Raw genomic sequence first — 23,102 nt, 5'->3', positions numbered from 1 at the left:
GAATAATAATTTCAAGAAAATTAAATACGTGATCACATTTCTACAAAAATATATTCATTTTTTCTAATTATTCCATACACAATACCATGAGTTCTAAATATCAACTGACCACAGTAATGCAGTAAGAATTCTGTCAACAGGTTATTTATTTTACTTGACACAATAAATAGTTCTTTTTAATTGATTTTAATATTTATATGTTTTTTTTTATTGACTAGTTTATTTTCCTGTCCACATTAAAAGGCATATTGTCTTCAGTTTCCACAAATGTATTATTTTCAATCATTTCAATAAAATTCTTCAAAAGTCTCCACAGTCCAGAAATTTTATTAATCAACTTGTTAACATCAATAAAATTCTCGTGAGTAGATCTATTACTTCTATATTCAGCTAACATTCGCAGTATGTTTTGGTATTCTTTGTCCATCTTTCGCATTAATTCATTTTTATTTGTTTTATTGTCATTTATAAATTTATTTCTTTGTGTTTTGACTCTAGCTTGGTTTAATTGTTTTGTTATTGCAAACGTTCTATCAATATGTCCTCTTGCAGTAGTTGTATCTGGTACATCTATAACTTTCTCAGTGACTTCATACTGAGGTACTTTTTTCATTTGATTTTTACGATCAGGTGTAGATTTTGGTGTTGGTTTTTCTGCACATTCATCACTGTAGTCTTCATCGCTGTATGAATCGTAGAAATACGGAGATGACAGAGTTAGCTGGACGCAAAGTAGGACCTGGAAAGAATAGCAAGCAAAGTCGAGTAAAGGTATAAACAATTGTCATGTCTTAAGGAAATTTGTTTAAATGTATGTTATGCGTAAAAAAGAAGGCTTAGTTATAACTATAAGATCGTGTGGTTCCCGGCAAGAATAGGACCACTCCATCTCATTTCGCATGTATGTCGTAAGAGGCGACTAAGGAATGGGCTTATAAACTTGGGTTTCTCGTTTTAGGCGATGGGCTAGCAACCTGTCACTATTTGAATCTCAATTCTATCATAAAGCCGAACAACTGAACGAGGCCTACCAGTCTCTTCAATACTTTTGGCTCTGTCTACCCCACAAGGGATGTAGACGTGACTATATGAATGAACTATAATAATTGCTCGATGCAGAGGATTGATGAAATTAGGTAAATATATTTCCTTCGTTGTGTAACCGTCCATCAAAGTTTACGACTTAAAAGTAATGGTCAAACTTATACGTTACATAAACTGGATGTCAAATAAATAACATTCTGTAGATTAGAAAACATAGGTGTGGAGTTTAGGTCACATTCGTTTTGGGCATGTCAAGATACATTAAACTTTGGTAGTATTACAATACTACCTAAGTTTAATGTATCTTGATTGTAATACTACCAAAACTAGAAACTATTAAATATATAAAACTATTAAACTTTGGTAGTATTACAATACTACCAAAGTTTAATGTATCTTGACATTGTTGATTTAGATGTCAGGGTTAAGAATTAGTTCTTTATACATACATATGTACATATAATCACGTCTATATCTTTTGCGGGGTAGACAAAGACAGCAGTCTTGAAATCACTGATAGGCCACGTTCAGCTCTTTCTTTATACGGACAGAGTCACCCACAAATAAATATAAATATAGATATATAGGGGACAAATTACACAGATTAAGTTAGCCTCGAAGTAAGTTCCAAACTTGTGTTACGAGATACTAATTATATTTTACAATAAATACTTAGATAGATAAAACTATCCAAGACCCAGACCAATCAGAGAAAGTTCGTTTCTTATCATGGCCTGACCGGGATTCGAACCCGGGACCTCTAATTTCACAGACAAGCGTATTAGTATCGCTGCGCCACAGAGGCCGTCAAATAGCCGAATTTCAACTTTTAAGTTCCACTCATGAAAGAATCCTACCTACGTTCCTCTAACAGGTTGGCCCTTGCAACACCTTTTCACCGTACAGGTTTCTATTCAAATTCTTTCGCTGCTACAGCTGTCAGACTTTGGAATGCACTTCCCGATTCCGTTCAAGCTTCTCTGAGCCGCGTCAGTTTTATATCAACGTGGTCCAGATGTTTCTGACTCAGTCATGAGAGAGTAAAATTAAATAATCTCTGTATGTAAATCTGCTGCAAATATATACATATGTATGTGGATGAAGCGAAGGAAGTATGCAGAGATCGTGGCAAGTGGAAAGAGGTAGTCTCTGCCTACCCCTCCGGGAAAGAGGCGTGATTTTCGGTGTGTATGTATGTATATATATGTATATGTACGTGTAGTATAGTTTACAGGTATATTATATATTAAGTATAGGTGGTATAAGAAGTATGTTTATTATACATTATTATTATCACCCACACAAAGGTTCTCCGCTTAACCCAATGGTAGACTGTTAGATAATGCTATTAGCATTAAGTCCGCTTTTTGTACTTAACAAATTGTAATTGTTACAATGAAGAATAAATAAAAAATACATGTAAAAACGAGAAATCTTAATTAGTGATGCGAAAAATGTGACCTTACTGTACATTCTTTTTAGTGACAAACTTTAATTAGTTCAGTAACGCTTAATCACTCCGCCGATTCGGTGTTAAATACTGAATGTTTAGATTTAAATGTTACATACATACATACACATGAGCACGTCTATATCCCTTGCAGGGTAGACAGAGCCAACAGTCTTGAAAAGACTGACAGGCCATATTGAGCTATTTGGTTTAATGATAGAATTGAGTTTCAAATAATTATAATAGGTTGCTAGCCCATCGCCTAAAAGAAGAATGCCAAGTTTATAAGCATATCCCTTAGTCGCCTTTTACGACATCCATGGAAACGAGATGGAGTGGTCCTATTCTTTTTTTTATCGGTGACGGGAACCACACGGCTCATGTTGTTTACAACAATTATATACTTATTAACAGAGGGTGTGGGTGTCGTAGGGAACTCAGACCAAAATGTACTGTCAAATCATTCACCGAATATTGCCCTTGTTGCTGCAAAAAAACTATGCCAAATCTTTTCATAAAATGTAAAGTTGTCTAATGTTATCATGTCAATATAAGTATGTTATAATTATAAGACCTCAAGCCGAAAGAGATTTGAATGATATCTAGATTAGGAGTAATTTCGAATTTTGCACGGCGGCGCAATGTTGCACTCATTTGAAATAAATAATTATGTTGTAATAAATGTTCTACATCAAATTACTAGATGATATCACAAGCTATTTATTAAGCTAGAATAATAATAAAATTAGATGTTTTCTTTATACGTTACATTATTGCTTAAAGTGAACGATTTTAGGCGATGGGCTAGCAACCTGTCACTATTTAAATCTCAATTCTACCATTGAACCAAATAGCTGAGCGTGGCCTATCAGTCTTTTTAAGACTGTTAGCTCTGTCTACCCCACAAGGGATATAGACGTGACCATATTTATGTATGTATGTATGTGAACCTGTACCTTTTTGCGCATCACGCATTTTATCCGAGCACTTTACTGATTCAGCTATCGACGCTCTAAACATTCTACAAAGCAATAACAACAAGAAATAGAAAAAAAAACTCACAATAAAAAGTTTTAACTCCATAGCATAACACTCTCAATAAACTGAAGGTTAATTATAACGTTTTTTGTTTTAAACGAATACCGTTTAGAGTTAAACGTAGCAAACTAACTGACGATAAAACGCCGCTTACTGTCTTTTTATAATGCTTTTTTTTCTGAGTCAGTCTATGAGTAACTGTCTTAAAGTTTTCTTTTTGTGGTTATCCCTTGAATTGTATTCTTTCCATATCGTTTATATCAGCACCGCCATTTTGTGGTTTTGCCTATCGGCACATATAAAAGGACAGCTGACACATTTATCAACGTAAGATACGCGTTGTAACTTTTTATCGGATTTTCCTTAAAATTTGGTATATAAATAGTTGTAGAGAAACACTGATTCAAAGGCAGATTTATGTTCAGACGGGCAGCCCACTGTAAAAAGTTTTCTAAATCCTTATTCCAACATTTCAAACATGAACAAAATATTCACAACTTTCCGAGAATAGCACATATATACATACATATACAGATAAAATAGAGTGGCTTTACTTAACATATTACATATTAAAAAGTAAGTACCTAATTAAAGTGTTTATATATACATATACATACATACATATAATCACGTCTATCACTCTTGCGGGGCAGACAAAGCCAACAGTCTTGAACAGACAGATAATCCACGTTCCACTGTTTGGCTTTATTATAGAATTGGGATTCAAATAGTGACTCTTTGCAGCCCATCGCCTAAAAGAAGAATCCTTAGCCACCGTTTACGACATCTATGGGAAAGGGATGGAGTGGTCCATTTTTTTGTTATTGGCGGGAATCACACGTCGCAATCGCCGTAAATGGACGCATTCATAAAAAAAACATTAAAAATTAAATAGAATTAAAGACGATGCACATTTTGTTATCGTTCACAACAAAACAGCTAAACGAGTCCTATAAGTCTGTTGGCGTTGGCTCTGCCTACTCCGCAAGGGACATCGACGTGATCATATGTACATTCGTTCAGGACAACACAGCAATCCAATCACGGGTTCAATAAATTGAAAGCTCAATAATTTTTTTTTATTGTACCTTATGCAATTAGGATCGGCAAATGAGATCGGGCGTAGCTAGTAAATTGACGCCACAGATCTAAAGACCCTAGATTCGTCCACGGTTTAGATTTATTATATATATATATATATTTGAAAATTGGCTTATATAATCTTTTAGGATTCGAATAGGACCACTTCATCTCGACTAAGGGATAGGCTTAAGGGTGTAAGGATTATAAAGAAGATTTGAATTCCTCCTTTAGACAATGGGCTGGCAACCTGTCACTATTTGAATCGCAATCCCATCATAAAGCCAAACAGCTGAACGTGGCCTTTCATTCTTGATGACTGTTGGCTCTGTTTACCCCGCAAGGGACATGGACGTGACTTCGATTTTTTTCTAATGAATTTCAAGAAAAATACAACCTCCAGGAACCACCTGAAGGTCTAGTAGTTTTTGAGTGTATTTGTCGTTACAAAAAAACAAAAATATTTTTTTACCGTAGGTACCTCAGTAGGTATATTATGGCATAGCAATTCCGTTCACATTTACACCTCAAAATCCCACGGGAGTAATATATTTTTCGGGATGAATTGCCCATTGTCAGTCAGTATTTCATAGTGGATGCGAAAATTCGGGAACATTGGTTAGGTAAATATATATAAAGAGACTATCTGTTACCCGCAACGTCACCCGCGTGTATTTAGCGCTATTATAACTAACGCCATAATTTAACGCCATCTACAAAAAGCGACGAATTTAGCGCCACCTACAAAGAAATACAGCTTTTTCCAAGTCCTACCCTATGTCCTTCACCAGACTCTTAATTATTTACTCATTCGTAAATTTACTAATTTAAAAGCACAAAAGGAAATTTCAAGAATATGAATTCAATAGATAACCCGTGAAGGGGTAACAAACAAATACACACACTTTCGCATTTATAATATACTAAAGGCCGCCCGCGACTTTGTCCGCATGGAAACTTTATCAATGCCGCGGGAACTCCGGGATAAAAAGTAGCCTATATGTTATTCTGGGTCTTCAGCTACCTACATACAAAATTTCATCGTAATCGGTTCAGTAGTTTTTGCGTGAAAGAGTAACAAACATCCATACTGACGTACACACAAACTTTCACATTTATAATATTAGTAGGATGTTGGGATAATTAAACAAATTTTCAACACACTTACGCTAGCAAATCCAAATATCCCATTTACAATCGTGCCCGTGAGAAGTGTTAGCACACATACACACACACAAAAAAAAACAACTGAAATATGGCGATGGTTGGCGCTAATATTAATGAATAAAATATATTTTAAACCTTTATTCTTCCTGTTATTTGTAGTTGACGCATCCAGAAATTGTAATTCTCTTTATTTTTGCAACAAATGCAATTTCTTACTTCACAGATATTATTATGAAGACGTCTGAATATTGATTTGTGTTACAGTCACTATTTGAATCTGAATTTTATCTTCAAGCCTTACTACTTAGCTGGACTTGGCCTGTCAGTTTTCAAGACTGCTGGCTCTGCCTACCTCGCAAGGGCTATAGATGTGATTATATAATGAATGATGAATATACGAGTATTTATGTGAGCTACTTTGTCAATAGAGCTTTTAATTTTGTATTCACGTGTCTATTGAAAGACTCAATGTCATGAAGTTAGTAAACATGTTGTTTTAAGCGAAAATAAACACGATCTTTACAATACTTGTTTATTACTAAAATCTTCGTTCATAAAGTATATGGCAAATATTAAAATAGTGACAAAATTTGACCTCTATGGGTTTTAATCAAGCCGACGAAGGCTGCCATAAACAGTTATTTTTATTGTACCAGGAAGATAGGTTTTTGAAAGGAGTATGAAGAAGGATTAACTTCAATACATTCAAATAACCATGACGATTCAAGCGAGCTATCGGGAAGATGTCTATCGACAGCGCCATCTAACTGATTTTTCAGAACTTATTAGGATTGGAAACGCAACAATATGGTATGACTGCGTTGTAGTTCCACCGATTTGCACTAGATGGCATTGTTACAATTTTACCGATGAGCACTTTATACTTAATGCATTTTCGATTCCGATCCGGAAAACATTCTGTAATAAACATGGAGAGGACGAACGCACGATATTTTTATTTTATATCCTTAATAAGCCAAGAAATTGCTTGGCATTTAGATGATCTTCAGCCAGGCTAGATATAGGCGCCGGGGAACCGCGCGACGAGAGTCGGAGGTGTATGCTCCAATTCGTAGAAACTTTGCTAGCGCGATTTAGAGTCTGTATTTATGATTAGCTTAGACCATAGTCAAAGGCGCACCCAGGGCTCCTTTGAGAGGGGTAAGGATGGAATTAATGCCTGTAGGAAGAACACTTATTGTTGGGTAGCGTAGATACTCGTATGTCAATACTAGAGCAATGATTGAAAAGGGTTTGCAATTTCTTTTCTATTCTTTTTAATAAATATAAACGAGACTTTTTATAATTAATCCAGGTATTAAACGCGCACGTAACGTACCTTATAAACTTCCGAGATAAAATTAATAGTAAAGAGCAACGCAAAAATTTAAAGTCAATTAGTTAATTACGGGACTTCACTGATTGAACTACTCCCAAAGGAACTAACTTAAATTATGCGGAAATTCAATTTTAATCACCAGTAGAGGTCAAATTCGTCAATTCCTTTTCACAAAATCAATAAGAATACACCAAAGGCTGAAGGTATCTGAGTTCGGAGGACAACTTGGACTCGTCCTTGGCAAGTTCGGCGACCATCTCCTTGGCTCGGTTGTTGGCGTACTGATGCTCGCAGTCGTTCCGCTCCAACATCTTGGACAGGGCCAGGCTGAGCTGGGCTCTGGCACCTCCGTCTGAGGAGCCCACGAGGGTCTTCATCACTGCTGGTGAAAAGCCCTGGAAATGAAGAGAGAGCCACGTTCAACTTTTTGGCTTGACGATAGAATTGAGATTCAAATAGTGACGGATTGCTAGCCCATCGCTTAAAAGAATCCCAAGTTTGTAAGCCTATCCTTTAGTCGCCATTTACGATATCCATAGGAACGAGATAGAGTGGTCCTATTCTTTTTTTTTATTTGTGCCGGGAACCACACGGTATATTACAAATATATAAAGTCAAATCCTTCATCCACATTCATAACTCTCTTCATACAAGCTCGGCGGTTTCGGGTACGGTTTCGGCGGTATTGGTGAAGTTCCCCAACATAATTTGCGGAGGTCAGATGGGAGTCGCCTTGTGTAAAAACCTGACACACCCAATCATGGTCATGAAGCGCGCCTAGCTTCCTCTCCGGAGACGTGAAGATGTGGCCGTGTGTGTGTGTGAAGATTTACAGCAAGAGGTAGAAGAATACAGAGTAAAAATTATTGAAACCAGAACAAGGCATTTGGTGTTATGAGTATAATTTAATGTTAATGAATTGCTCATAAGACCTATCCCATTTCCCAAAAACCTCAAATTAAGGCTCATTCATAAATTTTCATTAGTTTAATGAATTAAATTGGCGGTGCGGTACAAAGACTAAATTCAGCTGAAAATAACCGTCAGATACTCATAAATAGATATAATCACGTCAATCCCTTGCGGGGTAGACAGAGCCAGCAGTCTTGGAAAGACTGATAGGCCACGTGAGCAGTTTGGCTAAATCAAATAGTGACAGGTTGCTTGCCAATCGCCTGAAGGAAAATCCCAATTTTATAAGCCTATTCCTTCGTCGCCTTTTACGATATCCACAGGAAAGAGATGGAATGGTCCTATTCTTGTTTTTTATAGCACCGGGAACCACATGACACGAACGGCAAAGCGTCCAGAAAAGAACCACCTTTTCCCACAATTCGTACAGATTTTGTAAAAGCATCTTTTTCCTGACGGATTTATCCTACTAATATTATAAATGCGAAAGTTTGTGAGTATGGATGTTGTCAGTATGGATTGATGTGTCAGTATGGATGTTTGTTACTCTTTCACGCAAAAACTACTGAACCGATTACGATGAAATTTGGTATGTAGGTAGCTGAAGACCCAGAATAACATATAGGCTACTTTTTATCCCGGAGTGCCCGCGGGATTGATAGGGTTTCCATGCGGACGAAGTCGCGAGCGACCTCTAGTAGACATAATAAAAAGAAGTAATTTCTCTAGAAAGAAGTTGTACCCTTGTACTGAAGTTCTCTTTATTTTAAGTTTTTTTTTTCTTATTTTCCTTGTTGTACATAAATAAATAAAGTTAATACTTACGCCATAATCAGAGAGCTTCTGCCTTTTCGCTTCCCTACTCAGCAGATCATACAGCAGCAACAACCTCAAATTGGACGACGAAAGAGACGCCTTGTTCCCCGTCGTCGGTCCAGCCCTGGTGTCACCGAACACGTCCACCAGCCTCTCATCATCAGGATCCCTCGCCATCTTGATCATATCTCTTACTGTTTCTGACAAATACTGCAAATTCTCATCCCCGTCTTCGGATCTTGAAAGTTTATCTGATGGGAAATGAGGTGGTAGTAATGGTGCCGCTTCAGGATTGGGTTCCATTAAAGGTCTGACTTCTTCGTCTTGGATAGATAGTAACGGTTCTTCTGTTCGTCTTTCTAGTGGTTCGATGACGGTGTATTGCGAGTTGTATTCGAGAGGCAGAAGAACGAATCTCTGCGGGCTCTTTGGGAGAATTCTGTCGATTGGCCGAGGTGGGGAGTTGGGAGCAAATAGTCCAGGCTTGTGGTGAGCTGTTGTTTGATCCAAGCTGAGAAAGTTTAAAAAAATTAATGGGACTAGTGCTTATCGAAAACTTTTAATAAGTCGACGAAAAAAACTAGGTAATAGAGATGTCTATTAATAGACATGCATTATTTTCAGACACGATGTCTATTTTATCTCCATTTGGTAAAAACATTCATACATATAATCACGTCTGTATTGCGGGATAGGCAGTGCCAACAGTCTTGTTTGGCTTAATGATAAAATTGGAATTAAAATAGTAACAGCTTACTAGTCCATCGCTTACATGAAGAATCCCAAGATTATAAGCCTATCCTTTAGTCGCCTTTTATGACATCCATGGGAACGAGATGGGGTGATCCTATTCTTTTTTTGGTGCCGAGAACCAGATGGTTCAAAAAAGTCCATCCTCCCATATAATCACGTCTATATCCCTAGCTGGGTAGACAAAGCCAGCAGCCTTGAAAGACTGATAGGCCACGTTCAGCTGTTAGGCTTAACGATAGAATTAGGCTAAGCGACAGGTTATTGCTAGCCCATCACCTACAAGAAGAATTCCAAGAATGGCAGACAGCTTGAATTAAAAATCAATGATCATCAATTAAAAAGGTGTGAAGTAAAGTATATCTAAAGCATAAGTTTAAAAAAATATGAAAAGAAACAGACAGATAAGAAAGCAATTACGGGAACAAATTATTATCCTTCTATATCGCAAAGATACCTCACAAAAGATGCTATTCATTAGAAAACAATAGAAAATTAAAAGGTCAAATTAGAAAGAAGGAAGAATAGATCACCTCCACCCATACTTCATCACCCATCCGCTAGCGAAGCTCTGGAAAGGTCCAGGGTAGAAGCTGTCCAAGGTATACTGCCCCACGTACGGTTTGCTGGTCACTTCTGGTCTCCTCGTTGTGGCCTTTGGCGTGGTGGGCTTCTTGGTCGGCTGCTGGGGCTCGTCCTTCACTTCGAAGGCCATTTGGTCGGTCAGATGGGCTATGACCTGCATTGCCACTGGTAGGTAGGAATCGGAGAGTTTGACGTACTGTTGTGCTGTTTCCACCTGTAGAGTTTAATACTTTTTTGTGTTACATACATACATAAAATCACGCCTCTTTCCCGGAGGGGTAAGCAGAGACTACCTCTTTCCACTTGCCACGATCTCTGCATACTTCCTTCGCTTCGTCCACATTCATAACTCTCTTCATACAAGCTCGGCGGTTTCGGGTACTTGTTTTTTTGTGTTACTAGTGGTATAATAGTATTTATAGTTGTGTATAGTGCCGTGTGGTTCCCGGCACCAATAGAAAAACGAATAGGACCACTCCATCTCTTTCCCATGGCTGTTGTAAAAGGCGTCTAAGGGGTATGCTTATAAACTTGGGATTCTTCTTTTAGGCGATGGGCTAGAAATCTGTCACTATTTGAATCTCAATTCTATCTTAAAGCCAAATAACTGAACGTGGCCTATCAGTCTTTACAAGACTGTTGGCTCTATATCATCATCATCATCATCTCATCATCATCATCTATGTAGTATCTACTACATATAATCACGCGTCTTTATCCCTTACAGGGCAGATAGCGACAACAATCTCTAAAAGACTTGAAGGTCATGTTTAGCTGGATGTCTCAAAGAACTTTTACATTCAGTTACATTGAATGGTACCGTGTAGTTCCTGGCATCAATAAAAAAAGAATAGGACCACGTCATCTCTTTCCCATGGATATCGTAAAAGGATAGGTTTATATACTTGAAATTCTTCTTTTAGACGATGGGCGTGCTACCAGACACTACTTAAATCACAATTCTATCATTAAGCCGAACAGCTGAACGTGGCCTATCAGTCTTTTCCAGCCTGTTGGCTCTGTCTACCCCGCAAGGGATATAGACGTGACTATATGTATGAATGTATGTATCTAATTCTGTTTTGGCTTCAAACCAAGGGTTTGATCGAGTTAATGGCGTCTCGATTCTAACTCAATTTCAAACCAGACTATTTGACGACTTTGGTTATTACCTCATAATTATTTTAATGTTGATACATTTCAATCTATTAGCACCAACGTATTCTTTCTCAGAAGGTAACAATTTCATTAGCGGTGACCGCGGTGACCCTAATCGTTTTAACCATTATTGTTTTTCCATCAATTCATTAGATCGAGGTAGGTGCCCTGTAGATGGATAATTAATTCAAGAAAAAACCAATAATAGTTTGTAGATACTAATTTTAACTAGCTTTTTAACTCTGTTTTCGCTTTTATATTTCAAATCATGCCATTAATTTGTAAAAACATAGGTATTTTTTTACTTTTAGATGTCCCAAGTGTTTCACACGTTACATACAGACATATGGTCACGTCTATATCCCTTGTGGGGTAGACAGAGCCAACAGTCTTGAAAAGACTGATAGGCCACGTTCAGCTATTTGGTTTAATGATAGGTTTCAAAAGTTCGCTATGCCAAAATCCCTTTTTTTATTTGTGGAAAGACTTTGTCTACCCGCTAAGAGAAGCCAGACGGGTTGTGAGGCGCTTAAACCTGTTAAAACCACACGGTGCCATAGCTTACAGCTTTGATGCCAGGAGCATGAGCTACCCTCACTCATATTCCCGGCGCGGAAGCCGTTACCTTGTCTTTTCACATCTTTATAACTTTAAAAAAACATAACATAAAATCACGCCTCTTTCCCGGAGGGGTAGGCAGAGACTACCCTTTTTCCACTTGCCACGATCTCTGCATACTTCCTTCGCTTCATCCACATTCATAACTCTCTTCATGCAAGCTCGGCGGTTTCGGGTACTTTTGACCTGACCCTTTACCTTTAAATTAATAACTTTAAATTTGTCAAAAACAAAGAAAATATAAGATGGCTCGTTAAGATTTGGTTATACAGGGTGTCAGAAAAATCGCGATGCAAATTACCTGATTCTCGTTCTAAATAATAAGATGAATTAGGGGGTTTTATAATTCAGAAAAGGGCCGTTCGCGCAATTTACGGCTTAGGACCAAGAGACTCGTTAAGACAACTCTTTAAGAAAATAAACATACCTACAGTAGCGTCCCAGTACATTTTTGATCTTATAATGTATGTTAGGAAAAATACCTCTTTTTTTCAAAAAGTTAGTGCCACAACTGATAGAAATTTACGTAATAAACATAAATTAGTCATGCCGTTTCATAGGCTTAGCAAAGTCAGTAAATCATTTATGGGGAACTGTATACGATTTTATAATAGGTTGCCGGAGTCTGTTCTTGATATGCCCAACCGAAAATTCAAAGAGTATGTAAAGAAAGTACTTTGTGAGAAGGCTTATTATAGGACTGATGATTACCTTAATGATAAAAACATCTGGCTCGAGCTTGGCACAGGAACCTCATAATTAATTGTAGTTTAATTTGAACTTAAATCAAAATTTCAGTACACTCTGTACATAAATCTTTTTAAAATTGGCAATCCATAATATATATATATATATATATATATATTTTTCTTTTTTCAATATTAAATCTCATAAATATATAAATCTCCCGTGAACAATGTATTCTCCCGTCCACATTCTATTCTAAGTATAATTTAATATTGTGAAGTTGACGTTGTTGATGAAAATGCTGCAGTGCAGTTTGTTACCGCTTCTTCTGCACTGACGCCTTGGAAGCGGCAGTAAACTTAGTTTTTAAGTAATTTATTTGACGTCAACCAAGTTGTTAAACCATACGACAATTATTAAGCGATATAATAATATCCTATAATAATGTATAAAAAATTTTGAATTTTGAATTTTGAATTTTGGTTATAATTTTATTGAGTTATCCAACTTAACCACAAAAAAAAACTTTTAAATATCAATAAAAATAGTAAAATAAAAATCGGCGGACGGCACAAAGACTATATAAAATAGTAAAAAAACAAAGAATGTGCTGACGATTTAATTTTGTTCTTAAATATGAAACACGATTTACCAGACATCCTGTATATATACTTAGTTGTAATAATATGGTGTAACATACCTTCATTTATAAATATTGTAATTATATATGTTGTATGACAAATTAAGGTTCGTAATGATGTAGGCTTTTTACTAAGGAATCATCGAAAATTCGATGTCTACAACCATGTAAATAAATAAAATTGGAAACGATAGACGACTAGCAAAGAAAATTTTCATGATATACAATATTTCAGGTAACGGTCTACAAAATTTTACAGTGAGACGCGAAAGTGAAATTGGTCACACGAAAATGTAATACTTGTACTCATAAATTATTCAAAACTGTATTTAAGAGAAATCAACTGCAGGTGTAGTTAACATACATATGGTCACGTCTATATCCCTTGCGGGGTAGACAGAGCCAACAGTCTTGAAAAGACTGAATGACCACGTTCAGCTATTTGGCTTAATGTTAGAATTGAGATTCAAATAGTGACAGGTTGCTAACCCATCGCCTAAAAAAGAATCCCAAGTTTGTGAGCCTGTCCCTTAGTCGCCTGTTACGACATCCATGGGAAAGAGATGGAGTGGTCCTATTCTTTTTTGTATTGGTGCCGGGAACCACACGGCACCAATACAAAAAATAATAATTAAAATAGCAGGTGTAGTTAAAATGGTAATTTAAAATTATTTAAAACTTATAATGACAACTTACGCAAGAGAAGTTCTGTACTTTTTTACCGAAAGGAAGTATGTAAGTAATTTACAGGAATTTGTGATAAATGACTACATGAAGGCATTGATAGAAATACAATAACTCTTCAAAAAGAAACAAATAAAGTTCGCCCGTGACTTCGTCTGCCTCAAATCTAGGAAGGAACAAAGTAATAAGTACAAATAAATTCATTTTCAAATCTTACAAAGCAATTGGGATATTTTCGGAAGTCATACGTTATAAAACTTTAGCTCAGAAGAGCGGATATGAATGTTTCTTTCTTATAATGTTTTCCAGATTCAAGACAATAAAATTTACTTCTACATACCAAGGTTAGCTGTGTCAGCTGTAAGCCCAGAGCCAGTAACACGAAGTGCCGAAGCATTGTTAATTCTGAAACGAAACACGATGTTAATTAGTTCTTAAAGTAATCACGTCTATATCCCTTGCGGGGTAGACAGAGCCAACAGTCTTGAAAAGACTGAATGGCCACGTTCAGCTATTTGGCTTAATGATAGAATTGAGATTCAAATATTGACAGGTTGCTAGCCCATCGCCTAAAAAAGAATCCCAAGTTTGTAAGCCTATCCCTTAGTCGCCTTTTACGACATCCATGGGAAAGAGATGGAGTGGTCCTATTCTTTTTTCAACAACCACACTTCTTTCCTACCATTTATCTAAGACCACGATCCAGAAATAAGTCATTATCGTTTTGGCATTAGCCCTGGCGTGATAGACGACTAACATTCATCTGTACAGCAGTTACCATGATCCATTATGGATTATGTTCCCCTGCAAAAGTGCACGGAAGTTTCGCTTTTTATTTTTGGCGTGAAACGTGACAGCGGTAGTTTTTAGCGCGATATAAACGGCGTAGCGCGTGCTATGTTACGGGGACTGCAGTGTTAAAAAAATCTAATCTTCTTCGTCCCACACATAAATGCGTGAGACCCTTTAGTGAGACCATAAATCCGGTATTGCTTAACAATGTTTTTATTTTTACGGTCAAGTTAGAGCCTGTAAAGTTTACGAGAAGGAAACCTCGCGGTTATTGGCTCCGGCCGCAGGTCGTTACACTTTAAGACCTTTGGGTTTAATTTATTTTGTTATTTTCTAACAAATTAACAAAATTTATTTATACCTTTGTATCAAATTAAGGACGTCCTGGTAAAGGGTCAGGTCAAAAGTACCCGAAACCGCCGAGCTTGTATGAAGAGAGTTATGCCTACCCCTCCGGGAAAGAGGCGTGATTTTATGTATGTATGTATGTATGTACTAAGGGTAGACAGAGACTACATCTTTCCACTTGCCAAGATCTCTGCATACTTCCTTCGCTTCATCCACATTCATAACTTTCCTAATGCCACCTCGGCGGTTTCAGGTACTCTAATCCTACTACTATTATAAAGGCGAAAGTTTGTATGGATGTTTGTTACTCTTTCACGCAAAAACTACTGAACCGATTACCATGAAATTTGGTATGTAGGTAGCTGAAGACCCAGAATAACACATAGGCTACTTTTTATCCCAGAGTTCCCGCGGGATTGATAGGGTTTCCATGCGGACGAAGTCGCGGGCGGCCTCTAGTCTTTTTTATAAAATTCTCGTGTCACAATGTTCGTTCCCGTACTCCTCCGAAATGGCTTCACCGATTCTCATGAAATTTTGTGAGCATATTGAGTAGGTCTGAGAATCGGCCAACATCTATATTTCATACCCCTTAGTGATAAGTGTTGTCCGCCCTTAACATTTTTTTTTAACTAGAAATTGCTTATATGGCAAAACAAAGTTTGCCGGGACAGTTAGTAATGAATAACAATTTCGAATTTCAATTTGAATAATTTTAACATACATACATATAATCAGGTCTATATCCCTTGCGGGGTAGACAGAACCAACATTCTTGAAAAGATTGACAGGTCACGTTCAGCTATTTGGCTTTAAGATAGAATTGAGATTGAAATTGCGACAGGTTGCTAGCCCATTGCCTAAAAGAAGAATCCCAAGTTTATAAGCTTACCCCTTAGTCGCCTTTTACGACATCCATGGGAAAGAGATGCAGTAGTCCTATTCTTTTTTCTATTGGTGCCGGGAACCACACGGCACTAAAAATTTTAATATTGGAAAATTAAATTCCCGTTGTAAGTTTAATTAATGTTCTCGTATCTTCCAGTGATACGAACTGAACAATAAATAAACAATCCTTGTTTAACGTTGCAATACCGGATTGGAACTAGACTCTAATACCGTTATTTGAACCAACGGGCAGGACTAGTGATTTGTATAAGATATGCTTATGTTTACTATGGTCGTTTATAGCGTCGGTGGTCGAATTGGTAAGGCGCCCGGTTAAAATGCGTGATGCGCAGAAAGGCCACAGGTTCGAATCTCAGCTCGATCATGTACATCCATACATATCGTCACGTCTATATCCCTTGCGGGGTAGACAGAGCCAACAATCTTGAAAAGACTGAATGGCCACGTTCAGCTATTTGGCTTAATGATAGAATTGAGATTCAAATAGTGACAGGTTGCTAGCCCATCGCCTAAAAAAGAATCCCAAGTTTGTAAGCCTATCCCTAAATCGCGTTTTACGACATCCATGAGAAATAGATGGAGTGGTCCTATTCTTTTTTGTATTGGTGCCGGGAACCACACGGCATGTCATGTACCAATGACCATTTTTAAGGTTAATTTAGATTTTATAGTAAACATCGTGAGGAAACCTGCACATTCAGGCAACTGGATGTGGTAACCATGATCGATCCACAATAATATTAAGTTTACCTGCGAAGGTTGCGGGGTTCAGGCGGGAGTCGCTTCGTGTATAAACCTGACTGACTGTACCAGTTTAGGATTCATACATACATATGGTCACGTCTACATCCCTTGCGGGGTAGACAGAGCCAATAGTCTTGAAAAGACTTTAGGGTTCATGTCTCCCAATCCACGTTCAGCTGGTTTGGCTAAATGGTAGAATTGAGAACATATAGTAACAAAGTAAACATAAGCATCTTCTTCCTCCTGGCTTTAGTCCCGGTTGCATCCTCACCACTCTGGAGAGGAACCCGGGGTATGCCTTTGACAATGGACATTTATTTTGAAATAAGAGATCAGAGTAAATAGTATGAGAATGAGGCATTAGATGGTCGTTACAACAACCGAAATAAAATAAAAATAAATAAACCAAATATTAAATCTATACTTATAATAAAACAGGAAAAATATTTTGTCTGTACATTTAATATTTTGACTGAAACGGATAGAGATTTATTTTTTTACATTTTTTGTCTGTCTGTCTGTATCTGACTGTATGATTAAGATTCAACTCGAAATTTACGCTGACGAAGTCGCGGGCAACAGCTAGTACTATACTATATAAATGTAAGAAATAATGCTAAGCGCGGATTTATTTGGCACATTTATCAGATTAAAATGCCATATAAATGGTGCCTCAGATAGGCATGATTCCTTCTTGGGAATTTCACATTTTCTTTATTCGCTTTTAACGATATCATAAGAATTAAACAAGCCCCAAAAATGTAGATTGGCCCTAGTATTTTAGTCTGCAGGTTCAGGAACCACACGATTTTAGACATGTCCTATCCTAGGCATTTGCTTATGTATAAAAAATTGTAGGATAAAAACCAAAAAAAGTACATACCTCTTAAAATTCCAAATAAAAAAAAATCGATGTGTCAAACTTTGTAACACACGTGCGAGCGATGCGCGCGCGCCGCCTCACTGTTCAGCATCCCTCGAGGATACTGACCTTAGGATCTATACAGAGATGAGTGTCCGAATTAAAACCTGTTTTTGCTTTAGTCATTTCCTTAGATAAGATACGTTTTGGAGAATACTTTATCGAGTATACCAGACTTATGCGGTACGTAAATATTGTGGCAGCTCCATTATTTCTTAAAAAGAAGACATTTGTATAATAATTTTAATTTTACGAGTAGGTTAATTGATCATTTTAATTGACTTATCATTTTGTGATCAATACATTAATATCATATTTGAATTATGTTAATAATTTAACCTTTGTGTTTGAAGAAACAATGCTATAAATAAGCGGAAATGTTTCGTTCAAAAAACAAAACACAGAACTCATTGGTTAATTTTTTTATAAAGTAAGTAGGTTTTTGTGCACAAAGAAGTGACCACTGACTTCTCAGAAACTTTGTACTTACGGAATAAAAGAGTTAATAAACGCCAGTATCTCTATTTTATAAGTCTAGTTAACGCTGTCAAAGTTTGTATTTTCCAGAATTATAGCAGCAAATGTATGTTTTATTCTTACGCTCAAAAAATTACTAATGTAAATTACTTGTTCCTGACTCCGTAGTTAGGCACGCGCGACGCTTTTTTTATCGCGCGAAAAACTTCTTTGTGTGGCTTTTTATTATGACGCAAACGGGACAGCGATATTTTTTCGCGCGATAAAAGAAGTATAGCGCGTGCTATACTACGGGTGCTGGTTGCATTCTCCGCTACTACACTGCGGGGCCCAGGGTCTGCTGGAGGTAACATCAGCTCTGTACAATTCTTCCCAGGACAATCACGCCTGGTCACTGACCAAGTATTAGCATACAGGTAAATTTTGTTCACATCATAAATGAAGTATTTACGGTTTTATTTTTTGACTAATTAATGAAGTATATCTAATCTTTTTTTAGGAACTTAAGAATTTGTTTACTTAAATCTTATTTTAACGGAAAACTGGCGATAATTGAATTTGTATATTTTTTTTTTCATTCTTTTTTATAAGGAATTAAAAATATTGGAAGTGTCGATATTAATAAAATTTAAATTTGGTTTATTTCTTAAATAGCAATCCTATGAGTGGAAACTTTTTAAAAGCTTTTAGATATAAGATTTGTAATCTATACTAATATTATAAAGCTGAAGATCTGTTTGTTTTTTTTAAACGCGCTAATCTCAGGAACTACTGGTTCTAATTGAAAAAATATTTTTGTGTTGAATACACCATTTATCGAGAAAGGCTTTAGGCTATATAACATCACGCTGCAACATTTAGGAGCGAAGAAATAATGGAAAATGTGATAAAAGCGGGGAAAATTATTTATCCTTGAGGGCTTCAATGATACCCAAAATAACTATTCCACGTGGACGAAGTCGCGGGTACAGCTAGTGTATGATAAAAAGAAAAGAAAATGGATTTTTTTTATGTATGGCGATAGGCTAGCAACCTGTCACTATTTCTATATATAATCTCAATTCCATCATTAAGCCATACAGCTGAGTATGTATATGCCTATCATTTTTTTTCAAGACGTTCGCTCTGTCCACCCCGCAAGGGATGTAGACGTGATCATATGTGATGATAGAATTTTGCTGTGATGATATGCGAATAAATGTTTAGGCGAAAGTTATTTCAAGAGATGACACACAAACATTTATACACGCTTTCATATGACAGACGTGATCAGAATTGTAATAAGTGAAATAATTGCTGTATGTATTTAGAAAATACGTGTTTGAAATAACTACGAGCTAATCTGATGGAAGAAAGATGTAGTCTCTGCCTACCCCTCCGGAAAAGAGGCGGGATTCTATTTATACATATGTGTATGTTATCTATAAGTGTATAAGTAAAATAAAATAAATAATGCCATGTGGTTCCCGGCACCAATAGAAAAAAGAATAGTACCACTCCATCTTATTTCGCATGAATATCGTAAGAGGCGACTAAGGGCTAAGGATTCAGCTTCAGCTTTTTGGCTTGAAGACAGAATTGAGATTCAAATAGTGGCTAGGTAGCTAGCCCATCACCTAAAAGAAGAATCCCAAGTTTATAAGCCTATCCCTTACTCGCTTTTTATAGCATCCATGGGAAAGAGAAGGAGTGGTCTTATTCTTTTGTTTTATTAGTGCTGGGAACCACACGGCACTGTGGAGCCACAGTTTAAATCAAATCTCCTTACAAATGGTACCTAGCGGGAATAAAATTTCCAATAATAAAATGTCTTGTCCGTTCGTAGATCGCTAAAATCAATTGGATCGGCTAATTCAATTGGCAAATTCTGGACTCCGACCCGCTGACCTGATTAACTTCGGAACTGCACTGGAATGAATACGGGAAAAGTAAGCGATTATTACTTACGTTAAATGATGAAAGTGAGTGTTTGAAAGTTAAATTATTTTTATAGAATATGCCCTCGGCACCGCCACTGTAAATTGAAATATCCCGTCTACGAAAATTGGAGTCTAGTAGTGCAAATAAGAGAGAATTTCGGAAGATGTATCCATAGTAATTGAATAGATATCAACATCCCAAGGCCCAGGCCGTTTAGGATTTTATCGTCACTATCCAGGGTCCGAATATAGATCATGATTCGATCCACTAACGCCCGAACCCGGGACCTCGTGGCCTTGTGAGAATAACATACATACATACATATGGTCACGTCTATATCCCTTGCGGGGTAGACAGAGCCAACAGTCTTGAAAAGACTGAATGGCCACGTTCAGCTATTTGGCTTAATGATAGAATTGAGATTCAAATAGTGACAGTTTGCTAGCCCATCGCCTTAAAAACAATCCCAAGTTTGTAAGCCTATCCCTTAGTCGCCTTTTACGACATCCATGGGAGCGAGATGGAGTGGTCCTATTCTTTTTTGTATTGGTGCCGGAAACCACACGGCAAAATTACTAGGATTTGATAGTCTTACAAATCCTAGTAAATCGTTATACCGCATCCAGTAATAAAAATCCTCCAGGCTTTGACTCTCATAATCCAATTACGAAGTAACCGCGCTCCATCGCTTTCCAATGTCTTGCATCTTTTATTGGCTACAGGCTACTAATTGAATCAAATAGTCGATTTATTTTATTTATTTATTATTCGAATTCATATAGTCGTTTATAACATCAATTGAAGGGGCTTGTACATTATTTATTAACAACAAAAAGACATGACATAAAATTTTCAGGAGTAACGTTAGTAGGTAACTTTTTATGTTATATTCCCACGGGAATCAGGAATCGAGCCAATCTAATACATACATACATACATATAATCACGTCTATATCCCATGCGGGGAGACAGAGCCAACACTCTTAAAAAGACTGACAAGCAATAGTGGCAGGTTGCTAGCCCAACGCCTGAAAGAAGAATCCCAAGTTTATAAGCCTATCCCTTAGTCGCCTTTTACGACATCCATGGGAACGAAATGGAGTGGTCCTATTCTTTTTTTTTATTGGTGCCGGGAACCACACTGCACTTACTGGTGCTGGGAACCACACGGCCAATCTAGTACGATATAAAAATAGGATATTTTTTTGATTTCAATCACAGATAACACTTCATACGTCCATCATCGTATCCGATGAGAAATTACTCGAATTTGCGGAGGAAGAAATAAAAAATGATAGAGGGCGCTACTCGCTATATCATAATGTTTCTCAGAGACGTCGTTTGTGTTGTGCGAGTCTGTGTGACATCCATTTACACCGAACAAGAGTAAAATTTATTTGTTTAATAAGAAAGCATTAAGTACATTTTATTTATATCTTTACATTGATTAGTTGCCGTAAATTAAGTCTCATGAGCATTTTGTTAACTAATTTATTTCTATCATTGTCATTAAACCTGCAAAAAAGTTACGAAATTTAAAATTCAAAGTCATTTTATCATTACGACAGCATAATACCTATGACATCTACACTAATATTACAAAGCCGAAGAGTTTGTTTGTTTGTTTGAACGCGCTAATCTCAGGAACTACTTGTTCGATTAGAAAATATATTTTTGTGTTGAATAGACAATTTATCGAAGAAGGCTTTAGGCTGTATTACATGACGCTGCAACTATCAGGAGCGAAGAAAGAATAGAAAATGGGAAAAAATCGGGGAAAATTATTCATCCTTGAGGGCTTCAATGATGCCCAAAATAACTACTCCACGTGGATGAAGTTGCGGGCACAGCTAGTAATAAATAATGCCCACATTTCCTATACGGTGTAATAGGGTGTTAGTATCTCGTAAAACATGAGAAGTAACAACGAACAAAGCAGTGATTCTTTGTTCCATTACTGTTTGTCTGTTTGTTTGTGCACGAAAATGTATTTTATACTAGATGTGCCCGCGACTCCGTCGGCGTGGAATACTTATTTTAGGCATCATTGAAGCCCTCAAGGGTGAATAATTTTCAACGTTCTTTTCATATTTTCATTATTTCTTCGCTCCTGATAGTTGCAACGTAATGTTATATACGAGTACGTAACCGAAAGCCTTCCTCGATAAATTATCTATTCAACACAAAAATAATTTTTCAATTCGAACTAGTAGTTCCTGAGATTAGCGCGTTCAAACAAACAAACTCATCAGCTTAATAATATTAGTATAGATAGTGCTTTGTTTGATTCTTAATAAGGTAGACAGAGTTTAGAAGTGGCTAGAGATTTTCGTCATAGGGGTTGACGAGATCCTATCCAAGTACAGAGATAACAAACAGTCGTTATGTGAACTCTGGACTGAGAAAATTATAGCCTCATTTGTAAATCAACTAAACCGTAACCGTGCCGTGTGGTTCCCGGCATTCAGTCAAGGCAATTCAGGGCAATTCAGTCTTTTCAAGACTGTTGGCTCTGTCTACCCCGCAAGGGATATAGAATAGACGTGATGATATGTATGTACATATGTATGTATAATATAGTCTAAACCGTAACCGTGCCGTGTGGTTCCCGGCACCAATACAAAAAAGAATAGGACCACTCCATCTCTTTCCCATGGATGTCGTAAAAGGCGACTAAGGGATAAGCTTACAAACTTGGGATTCTATTTTTAGGCGATGGGCTAGCAACCTGTCTCTATTTGAATATCAATTCTATCTTAAAGCCAAATAGCTGAACGTGGCCTATCAGTCTTTAAAAGACTGTTGGCTTTGTCTACCCCGCAAGGGATATAGACGTGAATATATGTATGTATGTAGTCTAAACCGCAACCGTGCCGTGTGCTTCCCGGCACCAATACAAAAAAGAATAGGACCACTCCATCTCTTTCCCATGGATGTCGTAAAAGGCGTTGGTTTTAGGCGATGGGCTAGCAACCTGTCACTAGTTGAATCTCAATTCTATCGTTAAGCCAAATTGCTGAAC

The 23,102-nt window shown here is 37.0% G+C and overlaps 3 protein-coding genes across 4 annotated transcripts in view; all 3 read right to left on the bottom strand.

Annotated features, from left to right (window-relative positions):
• The window catches only part of LOC106140284 (poxin), a 209,168-nt gene that overhangs the window by 185,950 nt on the left and 116 nt on the right, over window positions 1-23,102 (bottom strand). The gene's annotated exons all lie outside the window — the stretch shown is intronic.
• LOC106138794 (uncharacterized) lies at window positions 6-3,654 on the bottom strand. The gene is made up of 2 exons (XM_013340074.2): window positions 3,557-3,654; window positions 6-739 (listed from the first exon to the last, which is right to left on the bottom strand). The coding sequence occupies exons 1-2, from the start codon at window positions 3,575-3,577 to the stop codon at window positions 215-217; spliced, it is 546 nt and encodes a 181-aa protein (XP_013195528.1). The 5' UTR covers window positions 3,578-3,654; the 3' UTR covers window positions 6-214.
• LOC106138793 (uncharacterized) lies at window positions 6,331-17,743 on the bottom strand. 2 transcript variants are annotated; one of them, XM_060950676.1, is made up of 5 exons: window positions 17,645-17,743; window positions 14,309-14,373; window positions 10,130-10,395; window positions 8,856-9,357; window positions 6,331-7,513 (listed from the first exon to the last, which is right to left on the bottom strand). In XM_060950676.1, the coding sequence occupies exons 2-5, from the start codon at window positions 14,363-14,365 to the stop codon at window positions 7,295-7,297; spliced, it is 1,044 nt and encodes a 347-aa protein (XP_060806659.1). In that variant the 5' UTR covers window positions 14,366-14,373; window positions 17,645-17,743; the 3' UTR covers window positions 6,331-7,294. The 2 variants fall into 2 exon arrangements, with proteins under 2 accessions (XP_060806659.1, XP_013195527.1); XM_013340073.2 differs by having other exon boundaries at window positions 10,217-10,395.

The sequence above is a fragment of the Amyelois transitella genome, chromosome 22 (assembly GCF_032362555.1).
Source record: "Amyelois transitella isolate CPQ chromosome 22, ilAmyTran1.1, whole genome shotgun sequence".
Lineage (NCBI taxonomy): Eukaryota > Metazoa > Arthropoda > Insecta > Lepidoptera > Pyralidae > Amyelois > Amyelois transitella.
Note: the sequence above shows the minus strand (reverse complement) of the source record. Positions and strands in the feature narration are given on the sequence as shown.